This window comes from Mesoplodon mirus (genome assembly GCF_964341445.2).
Source record: "Mesoplodon mirus genome assembly, chromosome: 7".
Classification (NCBI taxonomy): domain Eukaryota; kingdom Metazoa; phylum Chordata; class Mammalia; order Artiodactyla; family Ziphiidae; genus Mesoplodon; species Mesoplodon mirus.
The window spans coordinates 90,385,340-90,413,232 of record NC_138983.1 but is presented as its reverse complement, the minus strand read 5'-3'; the positions used below and the strand labels follow the sequence as shown (position 1 = coordinate 90,413,232).

General features: G+C 49.9%; 1 protein-coding gene and 2 pseudogenes across 3 annotated transcripts in view; all 3 read right to left on the bottom strand.

Annotated features, from left to right (window-relative positions):
* The window catches only part of LOC309808866 (centrosomal protein of 78 kDa-like), a 1,034,926-nt pseudogene that overhangs the window by 30,219 nt on the left and 976,814 nt on the right, over positions 1-27,893 (bottom strand). The window lies entirely within an intron of this gene.
* Positions 33-18,593, bottom strand: LOC309808049 (BCL-6 corepressor-like; annotated as a pseudogene). Its single transcript has 12 exons — positions 18,114-18,593; positions 17,404-17,457; positions 16,746-16,932; positions 11,121-11,366; positions 10,392-10,768; positions 9,678-9,929; positions 9,093-9,347; positions 4,055-4,221; positions 2,757-2,902; positions 2,243-2,319; positions 1,922-2,078; positions 33-555 (listed from the first exon to the last, which is right to left on the bottom strand). The product of its transcript is annotated as a BCL-6 corepressor-like (transcript).
* Positions 18,509-27,767, bottom strand: LOC309807670 (interferon regulatory factor 6-like). The gene is made up of 4 exons (XM_082627519.1): positions 26,639-27,767; positions 21,202-21,405; positions 20,041-20,169; positions 18,509-18,679 (listed from the first exon to the last, which is right to left on the bottom strand). The coding sequence occupies exons 1-4, from the start codon at positions 26,712-26,714 to the stop codon at positions 18,597-18,599; spliced, it is 492 nt and encodes a 163-aa protein (XP_082483645.1). The 5' UTR covers positions 26,715-27,767; the 3' UTR covers positions 18,509-18,596.

The following is a 27,893-nucleotide window of genomic DNA, read 5'->3' as shown; positions in this document are numbered from 1 at the left end:
CTCCTTAAAAAAGAAAAGAAACAATTGTTCCGAGTAAAAACAAACATATTCCAAAGCATGTGTACATTGAAAAGTAAAGAAACTTTATTAACAACTTCATAAAAACTGACTTAAAATTTTAAAAAGAAAAAAACATGTTTTGAAGTCCTTCCGACTGGAGTCGTGTCTCATAGTGTCCTTTCTTTACAGAAATAGTCGTATTAGGACACATATGCACAAGGATTAACACCATGACACACTGTACACGGCGGGCCCCGGCGAGCTCACCAGTCGTCGTCTGAGTCCAGGTCTCTGGGGAGGATCCACTCCACGGATGAGCCCAGCAGAGTCTGAAGCTCGTTCATGAACTCCACCAGATCTAAGAGCTCCTTACTTTCTGGATTAAAGGACTCTAGGTCCTTGGGGCAAGAGAATAAGAGACTTGCTGACACTTGCCGGTAGATCTCGGCCTCCGCGATGGTGACAATTTCCACATTTGGGAAATTGCAGCGGAATATGCAGGAGGACATTTGCAGTTTCTTGAGCAGGTCTGAGAGCAACAGCCAGTTATGAGGCCTACACCAGAGAAAGGACAGTGGTTTGAGTTTCCGGCAAAATTAGAGGCGCTCCCAACTATGAACTACCCGTCTCCTGGCGGTGAAAGGGCCTGCTACTTCCACTTTGATTACCCCACCCCCACCCCACTTCTCACTGTCCTTAGAAGATCTACTTCTTCTTTTTTTTTTTTTAATTTTATTTATTTATTTATTTTTGGCTGCGTTGGGCCTGTTGCTGCGCACGGGCTTAGTTGCTCCGTGGCATGTGGGATCTTCCCCGACCAGGGCTCGAACCTGTGTCCCCTGCACTGGCAGGCGGATTCTTAACCACTGTGCCACCAGGGAAGCCCGGAAGATCTACTTCTAGCGGGGGAACTCTGGACTCATGTGCATGTGTTAAGAGACCACCTAGGGCGGATCAGCCAACTTAGACAAAAGCAGGAGCAGCGCCCCTGAACGAGCCTCGTTGCAGGCCACCCCAGTGCTGCCTTGGCTCTGGCCACAACTCAGGTCACCCCTCTCCAAGTAAGTGTACCCCGTTCTAGTCACTGGGGAAAACCAGTCTGTATGCCAACCCAATGGAGATGGCAAACACCTCTTTGACCTCTCCTCTCCTCCGGCCCTCACGGAGAGAGCATGAGAAACACTCGAGGTCACCTGGCTTTCCTTTCCTTTCCCACACCTCCAAGCCGCCCCTCACTGCTGCCGGGAGTGAGGATTTTTCGAGAAGGGAGGTGGTAAAATCCTTCCTGATACCCTGCCATGCTTTATGATCTCTATCCCAAATAGAATGTCACCACAAAGGCAGACACGTTCCCAGCCTCAGAGTCCAAGGGGGATGCTACTCCTTAAGCAACGGGGTCAACACACAGCAGAGCAAGGTCTCCTGATGTGTTCACTCCGAAGGGTTGGTCATGGGGCACAGTGGCCCGACCGTGGGGACAAGACTCGATCTAAGCAAATCTGAAGACACATAAGATCCCAGGTGCCACATACGGCTTTCTCTAATCTTATACGAGAAGAGGGTACACATCAGTATCGTCCCGTGGACCTCACGCGCCTTGGAAGGCCCCTATGGTAGCCGTTTGGGGAGGATCCCTTCCCCAAGAGTTTACTGACTGAAACTGTGCAATTGCAGTCGCTGACTCCCGTGTCCTTTGGGCTCTAGGGGTGTGTTCCAATGAGGGCAGTTGGCTGGGGAGCCCTCCCACCCCCCAAACTTTTCTGGAAAAGTTCCACTGCATTATGTGAGGTCGGTGGACACTTGGTGAGGAATTCACTCACCCCCCAACCCAGCCACCCTCATCTGCTGAAGGGGATTTCTAACTCCTGCCACCCCACAGAGCAGCTGGGCTGGCTCTCGACCACACGCTGGCCACGCTCACCCCTGAGCGACGGACACCTGGACGTTATAACACGGCAAAAGGGGGTCTTCGGAAAATTCAGATTCCAATAGGTCACCATAGGCCTCGTTGCTGTCATCCTGGTCCTCCGGTCCTGGGGGATTTGCTAAAACATCGTAACCACTTTCATCATCTGGTTCTAACCGGGGGGGCAAACAAGAGAGAGGTCAGTAAGCTGGAGCAAGATTCCAGCTGTTCGCCAAAAAGGACCCTGGAAAAATTCTTTCCCAAGCAAGTCCTGCTCACAGCACCACCCCCACCCCCACCCCCACAAGCCCAACTGAAACGAACAAGGCTGCTCACCACACACACAGCTGCCAGAGAACTCTGAAGAGCAACCGGGGTTACCGTCGTCAGGACCTGCAGGTTATTTAAACAGTCTGCAGAGAGAGGGGGAGAGAGAGAGAGAGAAACAGAAACAAGATAACGCCTGCTGGTAAGAGGCAAATGCTGCTGGAGTTCGGGAACATCTCACGCTGGGGCTGGTGTCACCTCCTGACAAGTCCCACTGCACACGCCTCCAGGTATCTGACTGAAACCTCCCCACGCGTCCACCCGCCTTCCTGAGGGACTGCCCGCCTCACCGCCCCAGCCTGCCAAACAAAAGCTAGCCTGGCTAGCTAAGAGTTTTCCAGCCCCCCACCTTGCAAAGCTCAAAGTATGTATCTCTTCCTTGACAGACTAACGTTGGGCCGCTTTTCCCAGTAAAGGGTCACTTAGAGTAAACGGGGGGTGGGGGTAGGGGGAACCCAGGTGAAAGGCTGTGAAGTCACCGTCTAGATGCTTGAACAAGACCGTGTCTTGACCTCTGCCGTACCTGTTAAGAACTTCTCCAGAAGTTCGCTGTGGTTCACTTTCTTGATGGTTCTACCTGAGTACGTAGCCAGGGTAGGATCGGCACCGTAGGAGAGGAGCAAGCGGACAATTTCGAGATGATCATTCTTGACAGCATCGTGGAGAGGCCTAGGAGAGGTGCGGGGGATTACACCTGTGCACGCGACGCTTGCTTCTAAGGACACGGGGCAAAATCGAGCGTGTGCGGCCAAGCCTCATAGGCGCGCTATTTCACTGAGGAGGTGAGTTTACGGTCGCTGCGACAAATTACTCTGTTATTTCAACACATAACCCTTTACGGGACAGGTGAAGGGACCATCTCAGGCCTAATTCTTCAATGCAAATCTCTCTTAATGCATGGCCCAAGGAGGAACTCAGACAACGATGAAAACGTTTCCAATGAACTTAAATAGTGACAGACTGTAAGAAGGTAACATACGGCGGGGTGGGGGGAAGAACCCCAGCATCAAGGAAGCAGAATCGAGAAGCCATTGTTACACCATTACAAACAAAACCCAAAAAGTGCAGTTTATAAAAGAAACTAGGGGCAAAGTGGAACCTCTCCTGAAACCAACTTGGAGATGAGTGATCAACCCTCTCGCCCAGAAGCAGTCGACAGGCAGGGCGAGTTCTCAGGAGGATACAGAGTCCTCCTGCCCGTGTCCGCTGGGGTCAGGAACACTGTCCGCAGTCCCATCCAGAAAGGATGCTATTTGGAAACCACGAACCACCAAATACCTTACGGTTTTGCTCATTTTATGACTGTCAGGAAAGCCCCAGTGCCCTGCCTCGTGGTGGCATCCCAGGTACAACCGGGAAGATGCTTGGGCTGACTCAGACCTGGGCCTCTGGCCAATAAACCGAGGTCAAGGACAGAGTGGGGGCCAGGCCCGGGGATGTGGGTGGACACGGCAGATCCTATCAAGCCAGTTGCCACTGGACCTGTCTGTACTCCTGCAACTTTCAACTCACATATATGTTCAAGATTGAGATTCAACAGACGCTGGTGAAGAGTCCAGGGTCTTAAAAGAGAACACCCCTGATTATTCATGCAGGCTCAACATTTTCAGGGACTTCTGTCCATAAGAGCGTCACAGAGTTTTAAAGTTCTATGTAAATTTGCCAGAGAGATCTGTCCGATTCCATTCTAGAGGACTCCGCCACCAGTGTGCTTACATGGCACTCACTCTCCATCTTTCCTTCTGGGGTTCCCCGCACACCCTGAGAACCACTGCCTATGCCCCAACAGGGCCAGGCCAAGAGCGCAAGACCGCCACTGACCCGGTTCCATCCTGGGCACTGCAGTTGACATCGGCGCCATATTCAAGGAGGTGTCGTACGATGTTGAGCCAACCTCTTGCACAAGCCTCGTGCAGGGCACAGTAACCCGCGTTGTCGCGGTGGTTCACATCACAAATCTTGTTCTCCAGGCAGTACAAGACCACTTCCTACGGGGAGAGGAGAGGAGAGGAGATACCATCAGACCACCATACAGTGAACCTTGTAAGGGTGACCTCCCCATAGCTTGGCGGTGCCCACTTTCAAAAGCATACATCCTTGGGGCCAAAAGCCCACCATGGCGCGGGCAGGAGGCAGGCATCCTGCTGGGGGGCGAGAGTGCGTGAGAAGGGCTTGGAGATGCAGACAGTGTTGTCTAAGGCTCTGCTGCACCAGTGGCCTGGCCATGGGCAAGTTACCCTTGAACTTCTCCAAGCTTCCACAGGGCTGCTGAGAGGACGCATTCGGATAACGATGAAAGCCCTCAGCCCAGGGGCCGACGTGACCAGTACAGAGGTGTCACGGCTGCTAACATCTTAGATGACACATTGCCAAGCACAGACCATTCTCACTTGATGGGTCTGTTCGGTCAGTGGCAGTGGACGATAACACAAGTTTAGATAAAAGTATGGATGACCAACACTTAAAGAGAGCTTAAATCAGCCAGAGAACATTCCCCAGCTTAGAGAAGCAGGGACACGCAGGTCAGCTACATCCTCGCGCCCCTTGTTAAGACCCCAAATCAGAACCTGGGCCTCAGATGCTCTTGTCTGTACGTTAAGTAGAGTTAAAGAGAAGCTCTCTCCCTCCATCCTCGAGGAATGACCCAAAATGCCTCCAATAACCCCACCCTCTATTTTGCCTCACTCCACCCTCTCGGGGCAGAATCAGTCTTAATATTCTCATATTTACTCAAGTTAATGACAGGAACCTGATACACCACGCTGCAACCTCCACATTTCAAGAATCAAATAAAACGTTCACAACCCACCCCCCCCAGAGATGTTCTGTGTCAACACTGTGCATTAGAATCACTGTTATTAACCTTCTTTCTTTGGCTTGTTAAAATATTAATATGAACCACTCCCAGTAAGCAGAGCAGGAACTTATTCAATGTTTTATTACCTTAAGAAAGTTTTCAGACACATTGAAAGCATTTGCCACCAGAAAACACGTTATACTGTTTATACTGGGTAAGTCGTGCCCAGCAGAGAGCCGGCAGGTTCTGAGAGCTGGGAGTAGGCAGAACGTGCATGTGGCCCAACACATGGTCTGCAGGGTAAGGGGGGATGCGATGGGGTCAGAACAGGCCTCCTTGTGACATCTCTCAGGTAACTCATCTGTTAAACCCAAAAAGGGCGTCATTCTAGCCGCCCATAAGTGCAAGATGGGTTCTGTAAAACCTTTTATGCCCTTTGGAGGACACGCCAATCAAAGGTGACCACTCACTTGGGAGAGAACTAGAATGTTCCATTTGCTTACCACGTGAACCCAATGGGGCATGCTGGTAAACCTGGCCATCAGTGCCCTGTTACTTCGGGTCACTGCAGCAGCTCCCTTCCAAAACAAGAGGAGGAAGAGAAAAGGCACGCCCACGAATGCGTTTCTCTGTTTACATCCCAACCTGCCAGAAAGCCCACAATCCTCTGGGCTCCCAGGCCACCTGCCCCGAGCCCTGGTATCCAGGATACCGCATGAAGCTGCTGCTCTTTTAGCAGGCCCTCACTAGCCAGACTTGAGTGGACAGCTGCAAGCTAATGAGTTGTGTGCCCCAGCCAGGGAGAGGCCCTGTCACGTGGCTCTGGGATCAGTTCTGAAGGCCACCAACTGCTGTGCACACATCAATTTACTCAACCCAGGGTTTATTTGCTGTGACAATCATGGCCTTCGCCTGGAAACCTTCATCACTACTAGGGCAGATTCAAGGGTACCTAGAAATGAAAGGCCGTCCAAGCTGGTGGGTAAGTCAACTCTCTTCTCCTGGAAGATGGCAGCAAAGGCAGCAGTAGCCCCACGGCCAGGTCAGACTTTTTGCCACGGGCTGTCCTAACTCAACCACGTTGATCCCACTATTTACACAGTGCTTCCCATTCCCCCAGATGAGGACGTCTTCTGTCACCCACAGGAACCCAAGAGATAGCAGGAAAGGAAGGTAGTACTATCCTCATTCAACACTTGGAAACTGAGGCCCAGAGATATTAAACCCCAAGTTCAATTAACATGAAGTACTAGACCTATAACTCAGGCCTTTGGTACCTGGTCAGCTGGGAAGATTCAAAAGGCCCAAGAGGGCCCCAGTTAGAGGGATGCAATCCAGCTGTGACGAGCATCCCACAGGCCTTCTCTGTTGGGGATCAAGTGGGCTAACTACACTCTCCTAGCTAGGAGGGTGATGGCCTCTAAATGGATGGCAACCATCGCCACCGACACTTTCTCTAACTGAAAGGTGAAGAGGCGGGGCGAGTCTGTCCACGCAACACATTCCTTGGTTTATTTTCTCCGCTAGAAATAAACGGGAGTGTCCGAAGGGCAGCCCAGCCATTCCCGAGCAAAGTCAAACTGCTTTTGTCGGACAGCTCTCTGTTCAGCGGCTATAAGCCGAATGCCATTACCCGCAAAATGTAACCATAAAGGCCATAAGCCCGACGTTGTAAGTTAATTAAATGCCTCATTAACTTTTTAAAAAACATGACTTATTCAATTCATAGAAAATTTAACCATCACCACTAAAGGCACAAGCATGTGGTTGCACACTGGCGTTTTAGCCTAAGAAATAGAAGCCTTTTTCCCAGGAGGGAAAGGTTTGAGATCTTTGGCCAAGTGATCTATTTAACGCGGATCTGAAGCCAGAGTGTGTTTCTAAACTTCCAGAACCACATTATAATGACATAAAGCTCAGACAGCCTTTGTACTGCACATGGTATCTTTGGCTAAGCAGAAGAAAATAACCAAGAATGCTAAAGACAAAACTTCAGGAAAACCCTCCCAAACCACACCCTTATCTGGTTAAGCAAACTGTCCTTCAATTTTAAAAGGTTTAAGCTGCCACATCTCCCAACTGGGCCATCATCCCAACATTTAAAATTCTGCCCAGAGAAATCCCAGAAAGTTGGATTCAAAGTTGAAAGCGTTCATCTACTTGTCACAATGTTCAGCATCAACACTGGTGATCTGTGGAATCTACATATTGAAATTTACATTTGAAGAAAAAAACAAATCCCACCGTAAACATTCCCAAGGCTTCCTGTGCAATCAAAGGCCAGGTAGCCTAAAAAAGTATGGATCAAGTGCCCCTTGGTCCAGGCCTCAGAGCCACCAAACCAAAATGGAAACTGTCTTAGAGGACCAACGAGGGTCTTTTGACGTCTCTGGTCCCAAAGGGAGGCTGCTGGAAATGATGCCAAGTTCACAGGTGGGGCTCGGAGCCCCGCCCTCCACGGCGGGTGCAGCAGCACCCCGCCACCCCCATCTCCAGCATTTGCTGGAAGCGGGAGTCTACTTTCTCAACCCTAACCCAAAAGTTGGGGTTAGGGGTCTCCCCCCCACCTCCAGCGTTTGCTGGAAGCAAGGAGACTATTTTCTCAACCACGGGGGGTCTAGCTCAACACTATGTGCAACATCTGCTCTGTCCTCCTAGGCGCCCGCTCTCAGCTCTTGGGAAACCAACTGGGTGCTCCTTGGACTTCACCTGCAAGTAACTGCGCTAACTACCACAAAGTGCTCTCTAGCTAATGGAGAGGTCTCCAAGAGACGTGTAGATATACACAAGAGCACATTCAACCCACAACAACAACAAAACACCCCCAAACTAAGCATAGCCCTAGTGCTTCCAACTTCCCACCCACAGTCATGTCTTAGGGCCAAGGCAGGCACACTTCCAAGGGCTCACGGCACTATGGACCGGGGTGGGGGGACACGACGGGAGACGGGGGACAGGGGCACAGAGCTGGCTGAGGGTGTGGGCGCCAGGGCTCCGGGCCAGCCTGGGTCCTGCCACCCCAGTGCTCAGCCACACCTCCACGCTCAGCCTGCTGAACCGCGTTTTACTGTCACCATTCAACTCCCAGAGGGCTGATGCCAGCACAGAAAAATGCCTTTGCCCTGTGGGCTATCACATCACAATTGCTACTGACAAGTATGGTGGGGGAACTGCACAGGGCATGGAGAGGCATCTGTCTCACAGAGGTTTTGAACTGTAAAAAGGGCAATTCCAGTGTGAGCCAGTCTTGCTGAGGAGCGTGGTGGGCTGTGGAGCACTGCTGGATTGCTACCTGTACGGGGATCAGCTAACCCCTCTGAGGCTCAGTTTCCTCATCCGAGAGTGGGCTAGTACTCGTTACTCCCAAGTGAAGATGTTAAAAGGGTGAAAGGAGTTACTACAGATCACACGGGCTTAGGCAGATATCAGCTCTCTTTCTATGTTGCTCTAGCAACAGAGGCTGTCACTGTCATCAGCCGTGCTGGGTTGGGATACAGCAGTGTGGACAGGGAGTTTTGTGCAAGGCTCAACCCCTGCTCCCCGCCCATCAGCCCTCGGCTCCCGTGCCCTCTCAGAAAGAGACTGCTCAGGTCTGCCCTACTCCCACCCCTACTCTGCACAGACACGTCCCACCCGCTACCCCACAGGGGCATCACTCTGCCCCAAACAGCACAAGTTAGTAGAGCTAATAACTACTCTCCTTCTTGCTATTCAGAATCCAAAAGGCTCATTAAAATTCCCCTGGTCGCCAAGCCCTGGGTTAGGTCAGATTTTATATCAGAGATAAGTGAGCCGGACTGGCCGAAGCAGCCTACCTGCCTGAACGGGAACGGAACATCAGAGAGGCCTGCCTTTCTTTTCACACCACGACTGAACAAGCCACCAAAGAGCCCGCAGTGTGAGCGGGGCCAACGCAAACACCCTGCTGGAACACCCAGCCCAGCCCGCCACGTGGAGGGGGCTGGGCTCTGAGACCCGCCCCCCATCCCCAGCCAGTGTGTCCCCCACCCAAGGAGCAGCAGCCGGCGGATCCTGATCCGGGGCACCCACAAGGATGCTCACCTCGTAGCCAAGCCGGGAGGCCTGCTGTAGGAGGGTCTCGCCCGCGTTCTTATTGACAATAAGTCTCCGCGCTTCCGGTGGCATCGGGCGGGACTGGGTGGTCTCTGGAGGGGAGCTTGAGCATGTCAGCTGCGAGGCCTGGGAAGCTGGTAACAATTGCTGCAAACGGTCCAAGGGCTTCTGGTCCTGCTCGGCCGGCGAAAGATCATAGTCGGAACTGGGCTCAGGCCGCTTTCAAAATCTCCGGACGGTCACCTATCACGAAACCAGGCAGCGCACACATTTCAGGCTGTCCTTCCAACACCCGCCTGGTTCGCCTCCTCCCTGAGTTACAAACCTGAGTGGAGGAAAGCACTTTTCCTCCTCTCTGTCTGAGGGAGGCGGGGCGCGAGGAAGGGGTTGCATTTTTACTAGCTGGAAACTTCACCACCACCCAGGAGACAGGTCCCCTAGGAAGGGGCAGGGACGTTTTGTGGGGAGGGGTTCAGGAAAAGGAAAGCTTTGTCCCCAGAAGCAGAGAAGTAAGCAGGCGGGATGTGCCTGCACAGGCCCAGGGAGCGGGGGAGAGCCAGGGGCAAGAGGTACCTTGCCATCCGCATTGTCCACGTAGGAGTCCCCTGGCAGCGGCAAGCCCCGCCTGGGCTCCTGAGGGATCAAATGCTTGGTTTTGCACGGTCGCTTCGCGGATGGTTTCTCGCTGTTGTCGGTGTATTTCTGCGGCAGGGGCGAAGGCTGCCGATCCATTTCTCCGTCCGTGCACAGCACATCTGTCAGGGGGAGAAGCAGCGGGCGTTACACAGTTGTAGCCGGTGAGGAAAGAAAAGCCCATTGTTAGCACTGATCGTTGGAGCAGCTTCAGTTTTTAAAGATATACCAATTATGTTTTCAAAGCACTAATATTTTAATCATCCCACATTCAACCGGCAAATAGGCTAACCCACGAAACGCCAAATGGCAAGTCGCTTCAAAGGGCCGCAAGAGAGGGCAGAAGCCAGCCCTTCTTGCGCTCCCGTCCCCACCCGTGGGGGGCCTGGGTGCTCGGGACAGGGCGACTGGGGACAGCCTGAGGCTGGAATGAGGGCACTGACAAGCGCCCGGGGTCACCCAAGACTTCCCTTCCTGCCCAGCCGCGGGCTGGGTGATGAGGAGCAGCCCAGGAAGTCGAGCTCCCGCCTCACTGTCCATTCCATAAGGAAGTGTGCAGGCTGAAAGGACCTCATGAAGAAAACTCCCCGCTCGCCACACGCTACTCTTGTCAACTTGGATGGCGCTCAGGTCCCCTCCAGGGCCGTTTCCCACAGAGGGCGAGTGATCCACCCTCCAGGAGCGCCCCCCGCCCCGTGCGTACCTTGTTCATTGTCACTGCATTTAAGGGACTCCTCCAACCAGCTGCTGTTGCTTTTGGCCTCTGCCCTTTTCCTGCCAGGTTTCTCTTCGGAGATGCTATTGCCCTGGGGGGTGACCGCAGGCTGAACCGCCTGGGTCACTTCCGTCCTGCCCTGCCGGCCAGGTTTGCTCTCTGCTCCCCCCGTTCTCTAAGGTGCAGCAAGCGGCGCTGCTTTCTGGGATGGAGCCCTGTTAATTCAATGCACACCTCAGGTTGGTCAGCTCACTATAATGTGGCTCTTCTAAGTGGTTAGAGGAACTGTTTGCCATTTCCCTCTCAGGCCAGTCAGCTAATGGAGAAGTAACTACAAATTAATGAAGAAGCCCCCCGGGGCAGGGGTGGGGGTGGGGAACAAACTGTCTTACACATCACTAACAGGGGTGGGGGAGGGGACGGGTGTGGTCACTGTGTTGGCTGGAACTTGTCACCAAGTCTCGGGAGGGGGCCTATTTGCCTTTGGCCACCTTTGGGCTCCAGCCCCTGCACCTGGCTTTGGGGGGGTGGGGGGTGGGATGGGGGTGGGGGGTGGGGAGGTGTGAGTGGCTCCCCCCAGGGCTCCAGGGTGGGACTGGAACTTTCCACTGCTCCGCTCCAGGACTTCCGTAGGGTGCCCTGCGGGCCCGAAGCCAAACCAAGCTCACCTCTGGAGACCCGTCTCCGCTTGGCTTTCAGCAGAGAGTCCTCCGGGAGCCCAGTGGTCTCAGTGTGGTTCCTATCGCCAGACACCTTGCGCTTTCTGTTCAGCCGGAGGGTGGGGCTGCGTGATGCGTCCGGGGCCGCCTGGTCGGCGGGGGACTCTCTGGGGGGCTCCGTGTCCATGTCCTCAGGAAGATCACTGTCTTCTGGGGCTTCAAAGCGGTCAGCTTTGCTTCCATCATAACACTCCCCTAGGGGAGGGGAGACAACCCGGAAAGGAGGGAACAAAGGTCACCAGGAGCAGGCAGGACCCCCATGTCCAAGGCAATCTGCTACCAACAGACCGCCCCCCTTTGGAGACCAGGGGCCTCACACGCCGGAAGCACAAAACCCTCAGAAAGACGTCCCAAAGGAAGGACAGCTGAACACAACCAGCAAAGAAAGCAGAAAATGAGGCGCGTAGTCCACTCACAATCCATCCTTCAAGGGTCAAGGTGAGGCATCTACACCATCCGTCTATAGGCATGTGAGATCACTCCCTAACTGCTTAACTCTCCAAGGTGGCTTACTTTTAAAGGGGGGTGAGTGACCTCACAGTAAGATCCAACCAATCAGGGCAGAGCTACAAATGACTATGGAAACAGCTGCTAGTCAACAAAAAAGGCTGATGTCATCAAGAGACCAAATAGCCCCCAACTGCCATCTACACAGACATAGCACCAATGTTCACTTGGGTCAGCAGGGGCGAGGGTGAAGAAAAAGGGTAGGGAAAGAATGGTGGGAGGCTGGGAAGCTGGGGAGACCAAGGCAAGAGGAGCCTGGCAAAGGGAAAGGAAAGGCTTCCTGGTGCACACACAAGGGTCAAGGGCAATTTCAAAGAACTCAACCAGATTGCTACAAGTCCGTCTGTCCTCTTTCCACACCCGTGGGGGGAAAAGCATTTCACTGCCATCGAGGGGCTGCTCCTATTTCCTGTCTAGGAAGAAGGCCCTCAGTGACACCAGTCACCCACCTGGCACGTCTCCACGCCTTCCTTCCCAGGCAACAAGCATCTAAGGACATTTCAAAGACAAGACTCCAACCCCCTTCATGGGGGTGGGGTGGGGGGGGGTGCGGCGGGCAGGGCTGAACTGCTCACACCCCAGCTCCGCCAGTGTTCCTCCTGCCCCCCTGCTCAATCTAGCATCCACTTGGGGCTTTTCCTCCAATCACCCCAGCCTAACATCACTCCTCACTTTTGCTCTAGCCAAAGAAACAGTTCAACTGCTTTGCTAGTCACATTGTTTCTAACACACAAAGAATTCCATAATGATCACTGTGCTGTTAAAGAGTTCCCCGAAGATGACCCTGTGTCCATCACCGGCCGGGGGTGGGGGTGGGTGTATGAGTTTGGTATTTCGTTAACACCTGAGCTAAGCTCCCACAGCCCGTTTTTCTAGATGAAATCATGGACACACCTCTCACATGCTGCTCGCATTTCTCCTCCTCTCCCTAGACCACTTCAAGTATCACTCCCACTTCTGCCCAGCCGGCTGGTCCCCTGATCAGCCTCTCTTGGGGGCATTCCCAGCATTTAATGGCAGCCAGTTGTGGGGATGAACCTCACCCTGGCCTGGGCTAGCCTGGCCTGTGTTCTCAATGGTGGAACACACTTAGCTTTTCTCCAAGGGTATCCCAAGGTGGGGCAGATCCCCATCTACTCTTGCCGGAATGGTGGAATCACCCCAACCGCGAGGGTCTCCTGCCCCAAACTCCTGGCCTGTGCTTACGGGTGATGCAGCCCAGGCTACCGCAGGCCCGGTGAAGACGGCGTGCTGCAGCTCTCACTCCGGCTGCTCTGTGACCCTCTTAAACACTCGGGCAGGAATGGCGCCACTTTACAACTCGGCCCCCCTCACTTGTAAAGTGGGAATGTTACTGCTAGCCTCCCTCCAGGGGTGGGCTTCATAATCACGGGCCGGGCTCAGCACAGAGAAAGGCTGGAAAAATCCCTTTAACCAAAAGATGCCAAGACTTTCAGACCAGCCTGAATCTCAGGCCTGAAATGTAGGAAATTTTAAGAGGTGAGCCCTGCTGGTTACACCATTGGACTTCTCGGGTCCAATCTGGTCCAATCAGCCTTCCCTAAAAGCTCCGTGGGAGGGGATCCATGAAGGAATGGAAGGGCTACCTTAAGAACCCCCATGTCCAATTTGAAAGTTTCTTTTTCCAAACTAGGTCCATCCACCCTTCCCCCAACCCCGGAGCCTTTTAGGGCAAAGATCTCAATTCCCCTCAGCTAAGGCCCCCCAAGACCTTATGCTAGTGTGACCTTACCCAGGCCAGTAATAACCCTGAAGGACACCCACCCCGACTGCCCAAGATGCCCATGGCCACCAGCTATGGGGTAGAGGCTCCGTGTCACTTGGAGCTTCTCAAAGACTGTTCTAACCACGACCCACAGGAGGATGACCCTTGAGGGCAAAGGAGATGGGGAGATAAATAGATACACGGGGATCCTAACCATCAGGCTTTGCCATCATTGCTACTTTTGGCCCTTCTAAAAGTGGGAAGCCATGTGCCCTTGGTCACCCAGTCTAAGCAAGATGTGAACGTGGTCCCTGCAGCATGGTCCTATGACTCACAGCACATATATCCCAAATGCATTATGGTTGCACCATAGCATCACCTCACAGAAGCATCAGCACAGCAACATTTACAAGTCACTGTGGCAGCAAAGCACCCTCACCACTGTTGAGCCATGCCCAGTGAGGCCTAAACAAGGTGAGAGGGTTCTGAGTCGCTGGAAGGCTCCCCAGGATTAGAATCCCCTTCTCTGTAGCTTAACTATAGCACCTCCAGTCAGGGCTAACCTTGTTCAAAGTTACACCCGCTACAGAAGGAGTGCAGGGGATCTCTGTTCCAAAGTAGTTTACAAACGTGCAGGTGCTCAGCTGGAAGAGAAGTTCCCTGAGCAAAGAAGTTTCATGAAGCCCCTCGACTGAGGCTTCCTCCAGCTCCTGGCCAGGCACTGCCACTGAGCAGGTCCTAGGCCTGTCCCAGCCAAGTGGTTGGCAAGGGAGATGGTTACTCCAAGTTTGAGAAGGAAGGGACCAATGCCTCCTTGCCCCGCCCCATCTTCAAATGCCACTGAGGGTTCCTAGTGATGAACTTCCAAGTCTGAGGAACCTCCAAACTCATTTGGTGAACTTCCAAAATAAAAATTTCACTCAGCCACCCATGTGATCATAAAGAATAAATGAGTATCTCGGCCACTGTGTTTTCAAGTTAATTTCTTTTTTAAACAAGCCCCTAGCAACAAGATGCACCCGCACCAGGACAACCAGGGCCACGCAAACAGCACCCACCACCTTGGAAGCTCCTGGGCCCTCCATGGGTAGGGGCTGCCTCAGAAGGGGGAAGGCATCTTGAAGGCATCCTGGACCCTCTCTGTGACCCCTGCCCGCCCCAAATCCCCGCCCCAGCTCCCATGTGCTCACAGCTCGGCTCTCGGCCACACCGACACCCATGAGAAGGACCTGAGCCCGTATCAGCTCAAGACATGATGGCCCAAGAACAAGAAGGCCCGTTCATATCCAGCCGAATGGAATGAACACCTGCTGTGCCTTGGATGTGGAGGCCGTGGTAAGAACAGTGGCCCCTTCAGGTGACCTTTCCTGACCAGCTAGTTACAAACCCCACGTCTCTACAAGACAGAGGGTGGGTGGGGAACCCACCTCCATTGCCCCAATCTTTCAAACGGAGCCCCTCACCTTCCCCAACCCTTCTCCTGCCCTCCCATGGTGGCGATTCATGGCTCACTGGGCCATGTCCCGGGTGCTCCAGGAAGAGACCCGTCGGTCGGTCTGAGATTGGAGGCAGGCGGTGGGGGGAGGGGGCTTTCGGAATCATCTGGGGCTCAGGCCCTGCTCCCCATCAGCCACACCGAGTTCTCGTCTCCAAGCTCAGCAGGAAAGACTGGGAAGGACGCACACAAACGTCTCTGGGAAGAAGGGCGGGTGAGGCCACTGAGACGTGAAGGGCAGCGGCCACCCTGGGTTTGGCCACGTTGCTGGAGAAAAGGGCGAGAAGACTCGAGGCAGGTTAACTGCCCACTCCCTTCCTCCAGCCTCCCTCACCGTCCACCCAGAACAGGCAGGTCCCCTCCTCAGAAAAGTGCATCCCCGTGAACTTGGCCTTGCCCACTTTTACCACGTCTCTCTGAGAAACTTCCCCAAGAGCTGAGTTATGAGGCCACTCAGGAGAGTAAGGGCTGCGTGTCAGCTGTGAGCACAGGCAAGGAGGGAGGCCTTCTTGCTGCTTCACTCCAGGGTGGCCTGGACCCTCCGTTTTTCATTCCAATCCCGAGGGGGAGGAGCTCGGAATCGTCTACTCCAGGCACATCAAGAGCCCCATCCCTCGGGTAAGGCCGCCACTGACTAGCCCCAGAAATCCCCTTCTACGGGAGCCACGTAGGACAAACCGGTCCCGGTGTGGCTTACCCAGAACCCTGGCCACAGGCCTTTGTCTGACCCCAAAGATGAGCTGGGGCAGGGCAGTGCTCCAAGCAGCACAGAGAAGCACACGCTGTTGCTGACCACAATTTTCCCGAACTGCATCAGGCACCCACGACCTAAGCGTGCGGGCGAACGCCGACCCTACGACTGGGTCCAAGGGCCTGGGCCTCCCAAACGTGCCCACCACCCCCGACTGTCCCGTCTCAGGAGGATTTCACGCCCACCCTGTCCTCGACGTTCACCTAGGTGCCCTCACTCACCATCACCGGTGAGGTTTCTGGGGTCCGGAGCAGGCTGCAGGCCACAGGCCACAAGCACGCACACTGAAGAAAGCGGGAGAAAGACCTCCACTTGCTGCCAACACATCTCATTAGCCCAGGAAGTCTCGAGGGCAAAGCCCGAAGTCAACCCCAGTGGGGGAGCAGCTGATGGGACCGCAGAGTGTGACTCGAGGCAAACACTAGCTTTCTCTCCAATTTGGCCTCCAAAACATAATACACCCCGTCTGGTAGGAAGAACGCCCTCGTTGATCCCACGCCCTTGGAGCGTGCTGTCAACTCCTAATGACTGCAAACAAGCCTGCCACAGAAAATAATTATGCTCATCTTTCTGGTGCCTTCATCAGCCCTCATCTCATTTGAACGAAACCTCTGCCTTTGGAGGGAGAATCCGAGTACTCTCCACTCCCTCCCATAGGAGACTGTCACTCTGGAGGGTCTGGCTCTGGCTGCAAGTGTCATTCCACTGCTACCAAAAACCCGTATCCGTACCTGCTACAAAACAGAACACATACCTGCTACGCTGGAGGTCTTGCACCGCCATTCCTCTGCTCTACTGTATCAGACTATTACCAACTACAGGACTAGCATTGCTCCGGAAAAAGGAGATGCGTGCCAGGAAACAGCATTTCATAGGTGCTTCACTCATGGATGCCGCAACGCTCAAAAGGACAACCAGCCTTGCAATCCACAGCTGGGAAGGGTGGCCAGAGCAGCCCGTTCTCCGAACAGCCAGCACCCAGACGCTGGGCCGTCGGAAGCGTATTGTTTCCTCTCACCTCCCTCGGCACTGGGAGCGGAACCGCCCCGTTCCCACCGACATGGTACCACACGCGAGCCGCCTGGGTTCACTTACATCTCTCACTGTCGTTCTGGTCGGCAATGGCCTCCTCCAGGGCGACCGACTTTGGCTTTTTGTCCTGACTTCCTTTCAGCCTTTCCCAGTCAGCGGGGCTGAATTTGCGCACCTCGGAGTCTTTGGTCGTCGGGTGGCCACCTTCTCGCTCTTTCATCTCCAACTCTGAGAAGCGCATCACTGCACGCTACAAAGAGAACGGAGATGGAAAAAAGACACACCTTACCACCAAAGCTATTTCACTGCCCTTACCTTAAAGGAAAGTATCTGCAAAGAAAAGTTTGCCCAAAACCAACCACAATTTATGATACAACTGAGATATTTTAAAATTGAACGATAAAAACGTAAGAGTGTCTATGTGTAACTAGTCACACACTCTTTATTCGTAAAGCCCTATGTATGTAGAGATATATGTGGTGTGTATGTATAGCCATACATACACTGTGGCATACAGACAGACATTCTCTTTCGAAGGTAAATAAAACAAAACAAAAATACAACGCAAAGAAAGCGAAACAAAAACACAACAGAAAAGAAAACAAATGCACAATGAATAAAGACGACCATGGCCCACAAACTTCCCTTTGTATATTTGGAAATGAAATTTAACTCAAAAGGTTTATGGAAGATTCTAGTAATAAAAATTTGAAGAACTGACCTCACAGTAAGCAGCGGGTAGACATAAAATACTGTCCTCTTGTAATCCTTCCATCTATGTCATTAAAATGGGCACTCAATGGATCATTTAGATAACTTCATCCATTTTTATAAGCACGAACCAATTTTTTTCTTAACATTGCAAAACAATTTGGCTTTATTTGTCTTTTAATTAAAAGTAAAATACCTTAAGGAAATTCCTATACAACATCTATCATTCACTAGCAAGTTAAATACATACTCTATCCCTTTAAGCAAGGTTTGTGTTTTTGTTTTTGTTTGTTTGTTTTTTGGTGGAAAAACAAAATTGCACGAATCTCACAGACATGCGGCCGCTACACACCTCCACCAAGTATCACGTAAGGCATTCTGAGCAGCGCTTTTAGGTATATTTGTTAACGTACAGTAACGGCAGAGAAATCAAAGCGACTGATAGGTAAACGTCACGCAGTCTTTTAGACATCCTTCGCAATAATTAAAACTTCCGTTATCAGCATTCGAGTGGAGTTCGCTTAAAATATACAGAATAACTTCAAGTATCCACTTACGTCCCCTTACTGGACACATTTCAAACATTTAAATTATCCTAAGCTTCATTAACCAAATCAGCCCGGTGTCCTGCCCTATCATACCCCCGGCCCCCTCCTCTTCACACATTAAAAAAACCTGACAACTGGTCAGGCTCCTGAAATTCGGGTGGCGGGGGCTCACCTGCAATGCCCGCTGCTCCCGGCCGAGCTGACTGGAGTCTGCGTACAGTCCGGTAGCGACACACTTGAACCGGGCACCCACGTAACCAGCGGAGTTTGCGATTCTCTTTGCCAGCTTAGATGGCTTTGGTTTCAGAACTTTGCCATCGGTTGATCCTGCCTCGTCAGCTCCGTCTTTGGTGTAGGTGGGGGTGACGTCCACACTCGGTGGGGCACTGCCCACGCAAAATGGTTTGGGATCCTCTTGGGTTTTCCCGAAAGTGACCGCAGAGCCGTCGCTCCCCAGGGTCGGCTCCAGGAATGGAGTCGAGACCGGCGTCGCCAGGTTCTCCTTGTTGGTTACCGCTGGAACATTCTCCTTGCTTAAGCCGGAAACTGGCTGGCCCGGAGCCTGTTTGAAAGTATAGGCTTCGTGGAAGTCACTGATGCGCCCCAACTCCTCTCTCAGGGCAATGAAATCCCGCTGTGGCTGTAGGGCCACATTTTACTTTTTTATTTTTAATATATGTTCACATGTTTCCATAAAGGATCCAAGGTGCCCCATAACGTAAGGACACACAATATTAGCTTTAAAAAAACATGAAAAAAAAAAAAAAGGGAAATCATGATCCTGGAAATGGGTTGTATCCTTTTAAGGGGTGAGAATAACAGAATGAGTGAGCCAAAGATTTGGGAAAGGATCTCACATTTCCAAATGTCCAAATCTTAAAATTGCACCAAGTGGGAATGTAGCTGTGGCAGTATTAACCTGAGAGAGCTCTATGATCGTTGTCTTGACTCATCACTTGCTTGCAAGGTTATAAATGACAGGGTAAGTGAAGGAGGGCAAGTAGACAGGTAAGAGTCATTTCCTCATTCTCAAAAGAAGGGGCATCACCTAGGGAAGGGGACTCCAAAATCCTACAGGAATCATCTGGATATACTAAATTTTCTAGGTGGCAAAAGTATCTCATTTGACCCTAGCAGCCAGATGGAACTTAGAAAAGTAGTGAAAAGCTACTCAACTGAATGCACGTCATATGACTACGAGCACGTCAGTGAAAAGTTCAAGGGAAGATGCTGTGGAAGAGCACTTCACCTTGTGCTTGAGCGTCCTCAGAACGTGCAATGGGAGGTGCAGTATCTGCTCTGTCTCACAGGGACCCTCCAACCTCTAAACGCATCTTTCCTGGGAAGCTGAATTCAAAAAGTCAATTTAAAAACAAGATAGGGCTTCCCTGGTGGCGCAGTGGTTGAGAGTCCGCCTGCCGATGCAGGGGACACGGGTTCGTGCCCCGGTCCGGGAAGATCCCACATGCCGCGGAGCGGCTGGGCCCGTGAGCCATGGCCGCCGAGCCTGCACGTCCAGAGCCTGTGCTCCGCAATGGGAGAGGCCACAACAGTGAGAGGCCCGCGTACCACAAAAAATTAATTAATTAATTAATTAATTTAAAAAAGATAAAAGTCTCTAGTAGAGAAATTGTATCAGAGCCTAGTATTAAGAGCTGTAGAGCCACAAGTTTCCCATGATACAGCCTTAGCAGAGGCTGTTAAGGCAGTGACAGAAAATTTGTACCGAGGGAAATAGCAGAAGAGTTTGCCTACAATTCACGAAAAGGATCCCTGCACTTGGCCTGAAGGAAATCAGCAAAATTTGTAACAGCTTGTGTATTTGTATGTGGGATTGAGAATGAATTTAATTTTTTAATTTCTCCGAATTATCACATAAGATTCAGAAGATGCTCTCTCTGCCTAGAAGCCACCCCACTGGGATAACTATGCCTACGGAGTTCCTTTGCCTATGACTCCGACTTGCTAACAGACTGGCAGCCTGGCCCCAGGGCCTGGTCGCTGCTCCCAGTGCAATGGTGGATATGGTGTCAACGGTTGCAAAATCAAAGCCCCTTACATCCTCTCCATGCCTCGGTCCCACCCCCCACCCCACTCACCATTGATGTTCAGGAAGGGGAAGGCGTCCTGGATGGGAACGTGGTGCTGTGACTGGTCCAGCTCATCTTCCTCATCTTCTTCATCCACATCATTATCTTTCTCATCCCAAGGAGCAGATCCAGTGGATCCTACCCGAGAAACACACACACACACACACACACAAAGGTCAAAAGTGAGGCGCTCACGTTGCACTGTCATCCCTGCAGCTGACCCACTGTTCAAGCTAGGCACTGCCAGCACAGAGGTTCCTTGGGTTCAGTGTGCACCCTCAGTGCCAAAGAGTGGGAACCAAGGGTGTTCACCCCACTCCCAGCTCCTCCTACGGAGCCCCAGTGCAAGCTCTCATCCCCTCCCCTATCCAGGAGTTGCAGACCCTACTCCCTTCTCCTAGAAATCTTTTAATTCCTACTCTAAACCCCTTTCTACACATTCGCATCCCTTCTAAGGACCCAAGGAGCACAGCTTCTCTCCTTTATAAGCTTACTGTGAAGACAGACCCTTCCCTCATGGCAGAGCCTCACTAGATGCACTGGAGGTCAAGTCTAAATTATCTGGCTCTTAGTCGGAACTTGCTAAACATTGAGTAAATATAGGGATCAGGTGGTATTCTCCTAGGAAAAATACCATACAAATTAAATGATCACTTACCCATCATTTATAAAGAGAACTTAACAGCCTTCATAATGTCATGGCAATTGATTCTTAGAACAGCCTTTGAAATACGCAGGAAAGATGAGAACCCAGATTTTATAGTGGAAGAAGCTGAGGCTCAAAACGTTGAATGACTTGATTCAATGTCCCACAAGTAGTGAAATGGAAAGACCGAGGTTTATAACTCAGACCTTCTAAGTTTTAAGCCCTCCTTCTTCTAAACTACCTGGCCTCTCTTCTCAGTGTTGAGTCCCAAGAGAAGTTATTTTTTATAGAACTCAATACCCCCTCTTCTTTCTAATGCTTTACTGTTCCACTGGGTGGGCAGGAAGACTGTGCTGAGTTTATATCTTTTGTTCTCTGGGTTCTTTCTAGGGACAGCATTTCTTGCTTTATTTACCAGTCTTCAACTTTGTAAGCGAGGCGACTTTCAAGTCGACTATCGCTTTAAGGGTCCAGCCCGGAACCTGGCACACTGTCCACCTTCTCCCCAGCAGCTGGGGCCTCACCTGGGTTAATGATAGAGCCCTGGGGCTGGGGGATGTCACACACTTGATATATCTTCACTGGGTTCATGGGCACCTCCTTGGTGCCGTCGTACATCAGGTTGAATTCCCTGCTCTTGTTGAGCGCACAGTGGAGCTGGGCCTTCCATTTAGCTGGGTCGGGGTCGTCCACCCCTTCCTGGTACTTCCCGTCTCCACAGCCCAGGCCTGAGGGATAGGAAACTGCAGTGCGTGCCTGCTTGTTGCCCAGAAACACTAGAAAGTGTGCCCGCCCTCCCTCATACAGACACAGATACACACAGCCCTGCCTGACCGCCCCATCACCCCAACTCCAATTTACAGAGACTGCAGCAGAAAACACCACGCTGGGGACCAGGCAAGGCAGGGCCTGAGACAAATTAAGCCAAATGCAAATACAGTATTTTAAAAAGAGGAGCCTCATCTCAAGTGCTTGTGCCAGCAGCATCTGTCAAGACTACAATGGCCTTAATGAAGGGTTGAAAATAAAGAAAAATCTGGAACAAGTATACACCAAAATACTAATGGTAACTTTTGGATAGCAAGACTTCAGGTAATTTTGTTTTGTTTTGCTTGCCTTATTTTTTTTTCACATGAATTGCTTATATAATAAGAAGAGAAAGGGAGGTGGCGTATGATATGAAGAACTTAGGCTTGCTGTTCCCTCTCCCTTCAGTCTTTAATCTGATGCACAAATAACTGTTGAAACCAAGTACCTTTAGGAGTAGCAGCCCATAGGAGGGCAGGAAGCACGCTCTGGGGGTTCAGCTGGCCTCAGTGCGAGGCTGAGGGCCTCAAGTCCTAATAAACTCACACCACCTGCCTTTCCCTGCTTCCTCAAACTCCCACATTGGGAACATTTTGCTGGGAACACCAGGGGCTGGTGGCCTGGGCCAAAACCAGTGGGGCCCCGCCTCTCTGGTTTTCAATTTCCAGGTCTAACAGGCATTTATGTGTCTGTTCACGGGATATCAGCCCTCCCCCACTGTTAACGTATCTCAGATGTCTACACTTTCTTCAGGGCTGTGACGTACGTGCTGGTGCAGAAAAGGGGGATGTCTTTTGCAGAGGACTCAAGATCAAGAGAACGAGATGGACCGGCCAGACTGCTCCCACTTGATGTTAGGAAGATAAGGTGGCCGTGTAGTTAGAATTCTGCAGGGGAACATAGCCTATAGAGTCTATGGGTTTGCGGATCCACAACTTTTATTTTTTCAGTAATGCCAACCAACCTCATGAGAGACTGACATATAATCCAGAATGCCAGTCTACTCGTTTTCAAAGGGGGATAAAGCTGGTCAGTGACCAGCATGGTTAAGTCCAATAACCTGGACATAACCATGTATGATCTCAACCAGTAACTCCTGTATCTGGTTTCTAATGACAATTCCAAGAACATAAGACCCACTCAACATTTAAATCCAAATTTTCAGATGACTCCAAAGCTAAATGGAAATGATTTGATATTGAACTCTAAATCTGCATTATCTAGACTATCTCTTACCCAGTTGGGTAACCCAGAATCGACAGTAAAAGGCTCCTGCTTTCCCAAAAATCACAGGGCGTAAGAATGAAAAGCACTGGAAAGGCAAGACCCCCAGTGAATTTGCAAAGCTGCTCTTGTGTCTTTTTCTTTTTGACCTTGAAGCCAGGAGAAATTCTAAAAATACAAATGTATTCATTTTTAAAACTTGACTTTACTATTGTTCAGATCCCCAAGCCTACAAAAATAATTTTATTTTTTTAAAAATGCTCCCTGCCCCAAAGGAGTTTACAATCCCTTAAAGGAGACAGATGAGTCCACAGATCAGAAATACAGATACTATGTGAACACCAGTAAAACTGCCTAATCCATAAAGAGTCGGGGGGTAGGTATGGTTGGCCAAGTTTATCAGAATTTATGATTCTAGGGCTGCATCTTGAACATGGGTAGAAGTTAACCAGGTGAGAAGCGTGGGTCACGATACTCTAAGCAGAAGCAGCTTTATGGGCAAAGGCAGAGGCTGAAAAGCACAGTGCTTAGGGGACCTACAAGCAGTTCAGCTTGCGTGGAGGCAGCATGAGATGAAAGTCTGGGCTTGTAAGTAGGAACCATGCCAAGGGGTTTGGACCTGATTCTTAGAACACTGAGAACCACTGAGAGATTTCAGCAGGTTGTGATGTGATCAGATGTAAGTTTTAGACTAGCTGCAGGACTGAAAAGGGTTTGAAGGGAGGCAAGGCATGAAGATAACACATAGTCTCTATATAATCCATATAATAGTGTCACTAGGGTCTGAACTAAGGAGGTGGCAGTAGGGATAGAGGATACAGGTAACGAACGAGCCGTTAAAGACGCTGACTTGACAAAGCTTGATGATGAACTGATTCCTTGAAGAAGGTGAGAGAGAAATCAAGGATGATTCCCTGGTTTAGGGTTTGGGAGACTGGGTGGGTGGTGATGCTGGCCACTGAGATAGGAGCAGGTTTAGAAAGATGATTTCCCTTTGGAAATGTCGGATTTCAAATGCCTGTGGAAGGCCTAGGGGAGAATGCCCAGCATGCCCAGGGCAGTTTTTTATCCCCACTCACCTCTCACATCACCTGAGGGACTCTCCCTGCCTGCCTCCAGCCTGGAAGAAGGTCCACCAGATTACTGACATCTCTGCCCTGTGGGCAAGGACCAATTTCTTTTCATTTCTGTATCCCGGCTCAGGCTTTAGCACACAGTAGGTCAACGTGTATTTGTTGAATTGCCTCAAATTTACAGAAATACACTTCTTGGGGAATGAATAAGTTGCTATTACGGATGGAAGGCCAGAAAAACAGCTATGAGCAGAAGGCCAAGGAGACACCGCAGAAAGTGCTGGAGGAGAAAATGCGTGCAGGACAGCAACTGCAGAGCAAACAGGTGTGGGGATGCTCCATAATCCTTGGGGCTGGGAACCCTGGGGCAGTCTGGGTGGCAAGGGAGCCAGCTGCACAACCCCCTGGAACCCCCAAGGCACCACCCTCTCCTCTGATCTCCCTCAGCGGTCCCTGGCCCTGGCCGAGCACAAGTGTGAAGAGTGGAAGAGCCAGTACGAGAGCCACCCCCAGCATGCAACTGTCCCCTACCCTGCCAGCCCAGTAATCATGAATGCCGTCTTCCTTCTCTTTTTTACAATGTGGTACATATGGATTTCTTTTGAATGAGATTTAACCAGCTTTTCAACCTTTCTTCTTTCTAACAATATCAGTACTCTCTGACTCTCCAAATGCGCCTTTTCAAGTGGATTTAATTTATGGAAAAATCACCCTTCATACTTTCCCTTTCTTTTTTAAACCTCCCCATGGTAGTGTAATGTAGTAGAAGGAGATTTGGCCTGGGAGCTTGGACACCAGGGTTCTAGCTGCAGTAACCCACAGTTACACACGTTATATTATTAAAGAAAAAAGTAACTTACAGAAATGTATGAGGCCATTATGCACATACACACAAATATATATTCACTCATATATCCATAAAAAAGTAGTCTGGAAGGTTCTATAAAATGTTAAAGGTGTTCATCCCAGGGTGGAGGAGATATACGTTAACTATATTACCCTCTTAAATTTTTACAGTAAATGTATATTACTTTTATAATTTAAAAAGCCAAACTTTTCATTTTTAAAAACCTAAAACATGAAAGAAAACTGGAAAACCAACAAAATTAAAACAATCCCTAAGTCTGAGGCAACGATTTTTTTATCCGAGTACAAGTGATGAATGAAAATACTAAGAATGGTGTGTGACACCTTAAAGTATAGAAAAAAATACAGTAAGGCAAAGAGGCATTAAGATAATAGAATATAAAAAGTTACCCAGATATATTCAGACAACGGACTACTATTCCAGTAATAAAAAGAAATGAATTACTAATATGAGCTACACGGATGAGTCACAACAACATGAGGAGCCAAAGAAGCCACGTGCAAAAGGGTACTTGTTGTATGCTTCCATTCATATGAATTTCTAGAATAGGAAACACTAATACATAGTGAAAGAAAGCATGTCAGTGGTTGCCTGATGCCAGGCCTGGGAAACTGACTGTAAAAGGACAAGAAGGAACTTTTTGCAGGTATTGGAAGTGTTCTGTATCTTGACTTTGGCGATGACAATATAGATATACACATTTGTCAAGACTTATCAAATTACATGCTTAGAACGGGTACACCTTGTTGAATGTAATTCATACTTCAATAAAGTTGATTTTAATGTTAAATTAAAAAGTCACCTATGGGTGGGCTTCCCTGGTGGCGCAGTGGTTAAGAATCCGCCTGCCAATGCAGGGGACACGGGTTCGAGCCCTGGTCCGGGAAGATCCCACATGCTGAGGAGCAACTAAGCCCGAGTGCCACAACTACTGAGCCTGCGTGCCTAGAGCCCATGCTCTGCAACAAGAGAAGCCACCGCCATGAGAAGCCCGCGCACCGCAACAAAGAGTAGCCCCCGCTCCCTGCAACTAGAGAAAGGCCACGTGCAGCAATGAAGACCCAACACAGCCAAAAATAAAATAAAACAAAAAATAAATTAATTAAACAAAAAAACAGCAAACCATTAAAAAAAAAAAAAAAAGTCACCTATGGGGACTTCCCTGGTGGCACAGTGGTTAAGAATTCGCCTGCTAATGCAGGGGACGTGGTTTCAAGCCCTAGTCTGGGGAGATCCCACATGCCGCCGAGCAACTAAGCCCGTGCGCCACAACTACAGAGCCTGTGCTCTAGAGCCCGTGAGCCACAACTACTGAGCCCGTGTGCCACAACTACCGAAGCCCACGTGCCTAGAGCCCATGCTCCACAACAAGAGAAGCCACCACAGTGAGAAGCCGGCGCACTGCAACAAAGACACAATGCAGCCCAAAATAAATTAATTAATAATAATTTAAAAAACAGTAGTCACCTAGATGTCTGAGCGAGACAGAGTCCCTTTAAGCTTTCAGTCCCAGCTCTTCTCTGAAGCCTCCCCTCATTCACCCTGGCAGCATGTGACCACTTTGCATCTCTTTAACACCTTATATTTATCGGTTCCATTCAGATTTGATGCTTGAAAAGTTTTGTATATTTTATGTCTATCTTCCATTCAACTTGGTTCCTCTAAGGCAGGAACAATAATCTCTTTCATAAATTGAGACCATTACAAAAACAGAATTATGTTCCCTTTCCTCCCAATCAGGGGAATTTGAAGTAGGATTGATGAAATCCTGGAAATCACAAGCAAAAATGTCATTTCTGCATTTTTATGGCCACAGGGTCCTGTGTTTTCATCAGATTCTGGAAGATATCACAGAGCCCAACAATGTTAAGAATCTCTGCTTTGAATCCACGTGCTTTCACCCAGCTCTGTGGTACAAGGCACCCTGCCCCTGGGGCAATCTGTCTGTGGTCCCTGCAAAGATGATAAACCCACATCAAAGACACTCACTCTTCTGCATGTCAGTGGACTCTACTGCCATCTCTTCCTCCACAATGACGTCACTATCGCCATCTTCAAGATTCATTTCTGTCTCATCTAGAACACTGTCTTCTTCCTCTTCCTCCTCCTCATCTTCCTTGGAGACATCCTTTAATGTGGCAAGTAGTCTGTTGTAACCAGAAACTTGTTCTGGTTCACTCTATGCTTCACTTTCAGAACTTGAAGTATCTATAAACTCTCTGACTAAAAGGAAAATGGGGATTTTAAAAACAAAAATTATACTGTTCTTGTTGCTACCCCACGACTATCATCAGGTCCACAGTGGAACCAAGTTCAGACTTTTCTAGATAAAAACTAGCTTTTCTGCAAATACGCAGTCCTATCTATTCAACCAAACCTAGCACCAAATTTGTTTAAAACAGCTAATCTAGCTATGATTCTAGAAGCGCTTCCTCTTCTTTGAACTGCTCATGTTCCACATGGGAAGACAGCAAACTAAACACATGGAGCTTTAGGTTATAAGGCGATCTAACCTATGTGTCAGACATTTGGCACCTTTAAAGGAGCAACAGGAAAACTTACAACAAAAAAGTGTACTTTATTTCTGAGTCTGTGGTAATGAAATAAGACCTTTGATGATTTTGCACTCTATTTTATGTTAAGCAAACACGACATTCCCTCTTAGGATTCACCAAGAGCCCTCTGGTAAGCCTCCTTAACAGGCTAATCTCTCAGGACAGTTTCATACTCTATACTATATTAGTTATCACAATGGCATTTTAACAGACATCTGCACTTAAAACTAAGCAATATTACTAAAGTATAGCTTACATCTAAAATCAAAGAGAGTGGAAATGTAGCCAAACTTTAGTACCATATATAATCTTAAAAGTAACAGTCCAGAATCTACTATCATAAAGAAGGTATAAAGCATTACCAGTTGACAAGTCTGTGGTTTTGCTTCCTTTCTGGAAACCCTGAGAAGAAACAGGCAATGTTAAACTTTAACTACTAGTATGTAGCAATTAGGAAAAGTCTAATGATACAACTTTAAATGAACATGGCAGACTATACCGTTATAAATACATTATATCTATTGTCAAGTAAAAACTCCATATGCATTTGGACAGGTTTTGGAAGGATATGCCAAATAGATAATAAGAGACGAATGAAAAAGTTTAACAAGACCACATGACAAATACTACAGTCACACAGTAACAGGCTCTCATCCAAAAGATGGGAAATTTTGGCAAATAAAAGCCCT

What these genes read in the sequence shown, in the direction of transcription:
- LOC309807670 (XM_082627519.1), bottom strand. Translation starts at nt 26,714, where the DNA reads ATGAATCTTGAAGATGGCGATAGTGACGTCATTGTGGAGGAAGAGATG. An exon ending in GTCCACTGACATGCAGAAGA is followed by an intron (nt 21,406 to 26,638) that starts GTGAGTGTCTTT and finishes CCTATCCCTCAG; the next exon opens with GCCTGGGCTGTGGAGACGGG. An exon ending in GGGCTCTATCATTAACCCAG is followed by an intron (nt 20,170 to 21,201) that starts GTGAGGCCCCAG and finishes TTTCTCGGGTAG; the next exon opens with GATCCACTGGATCTGCTCCT.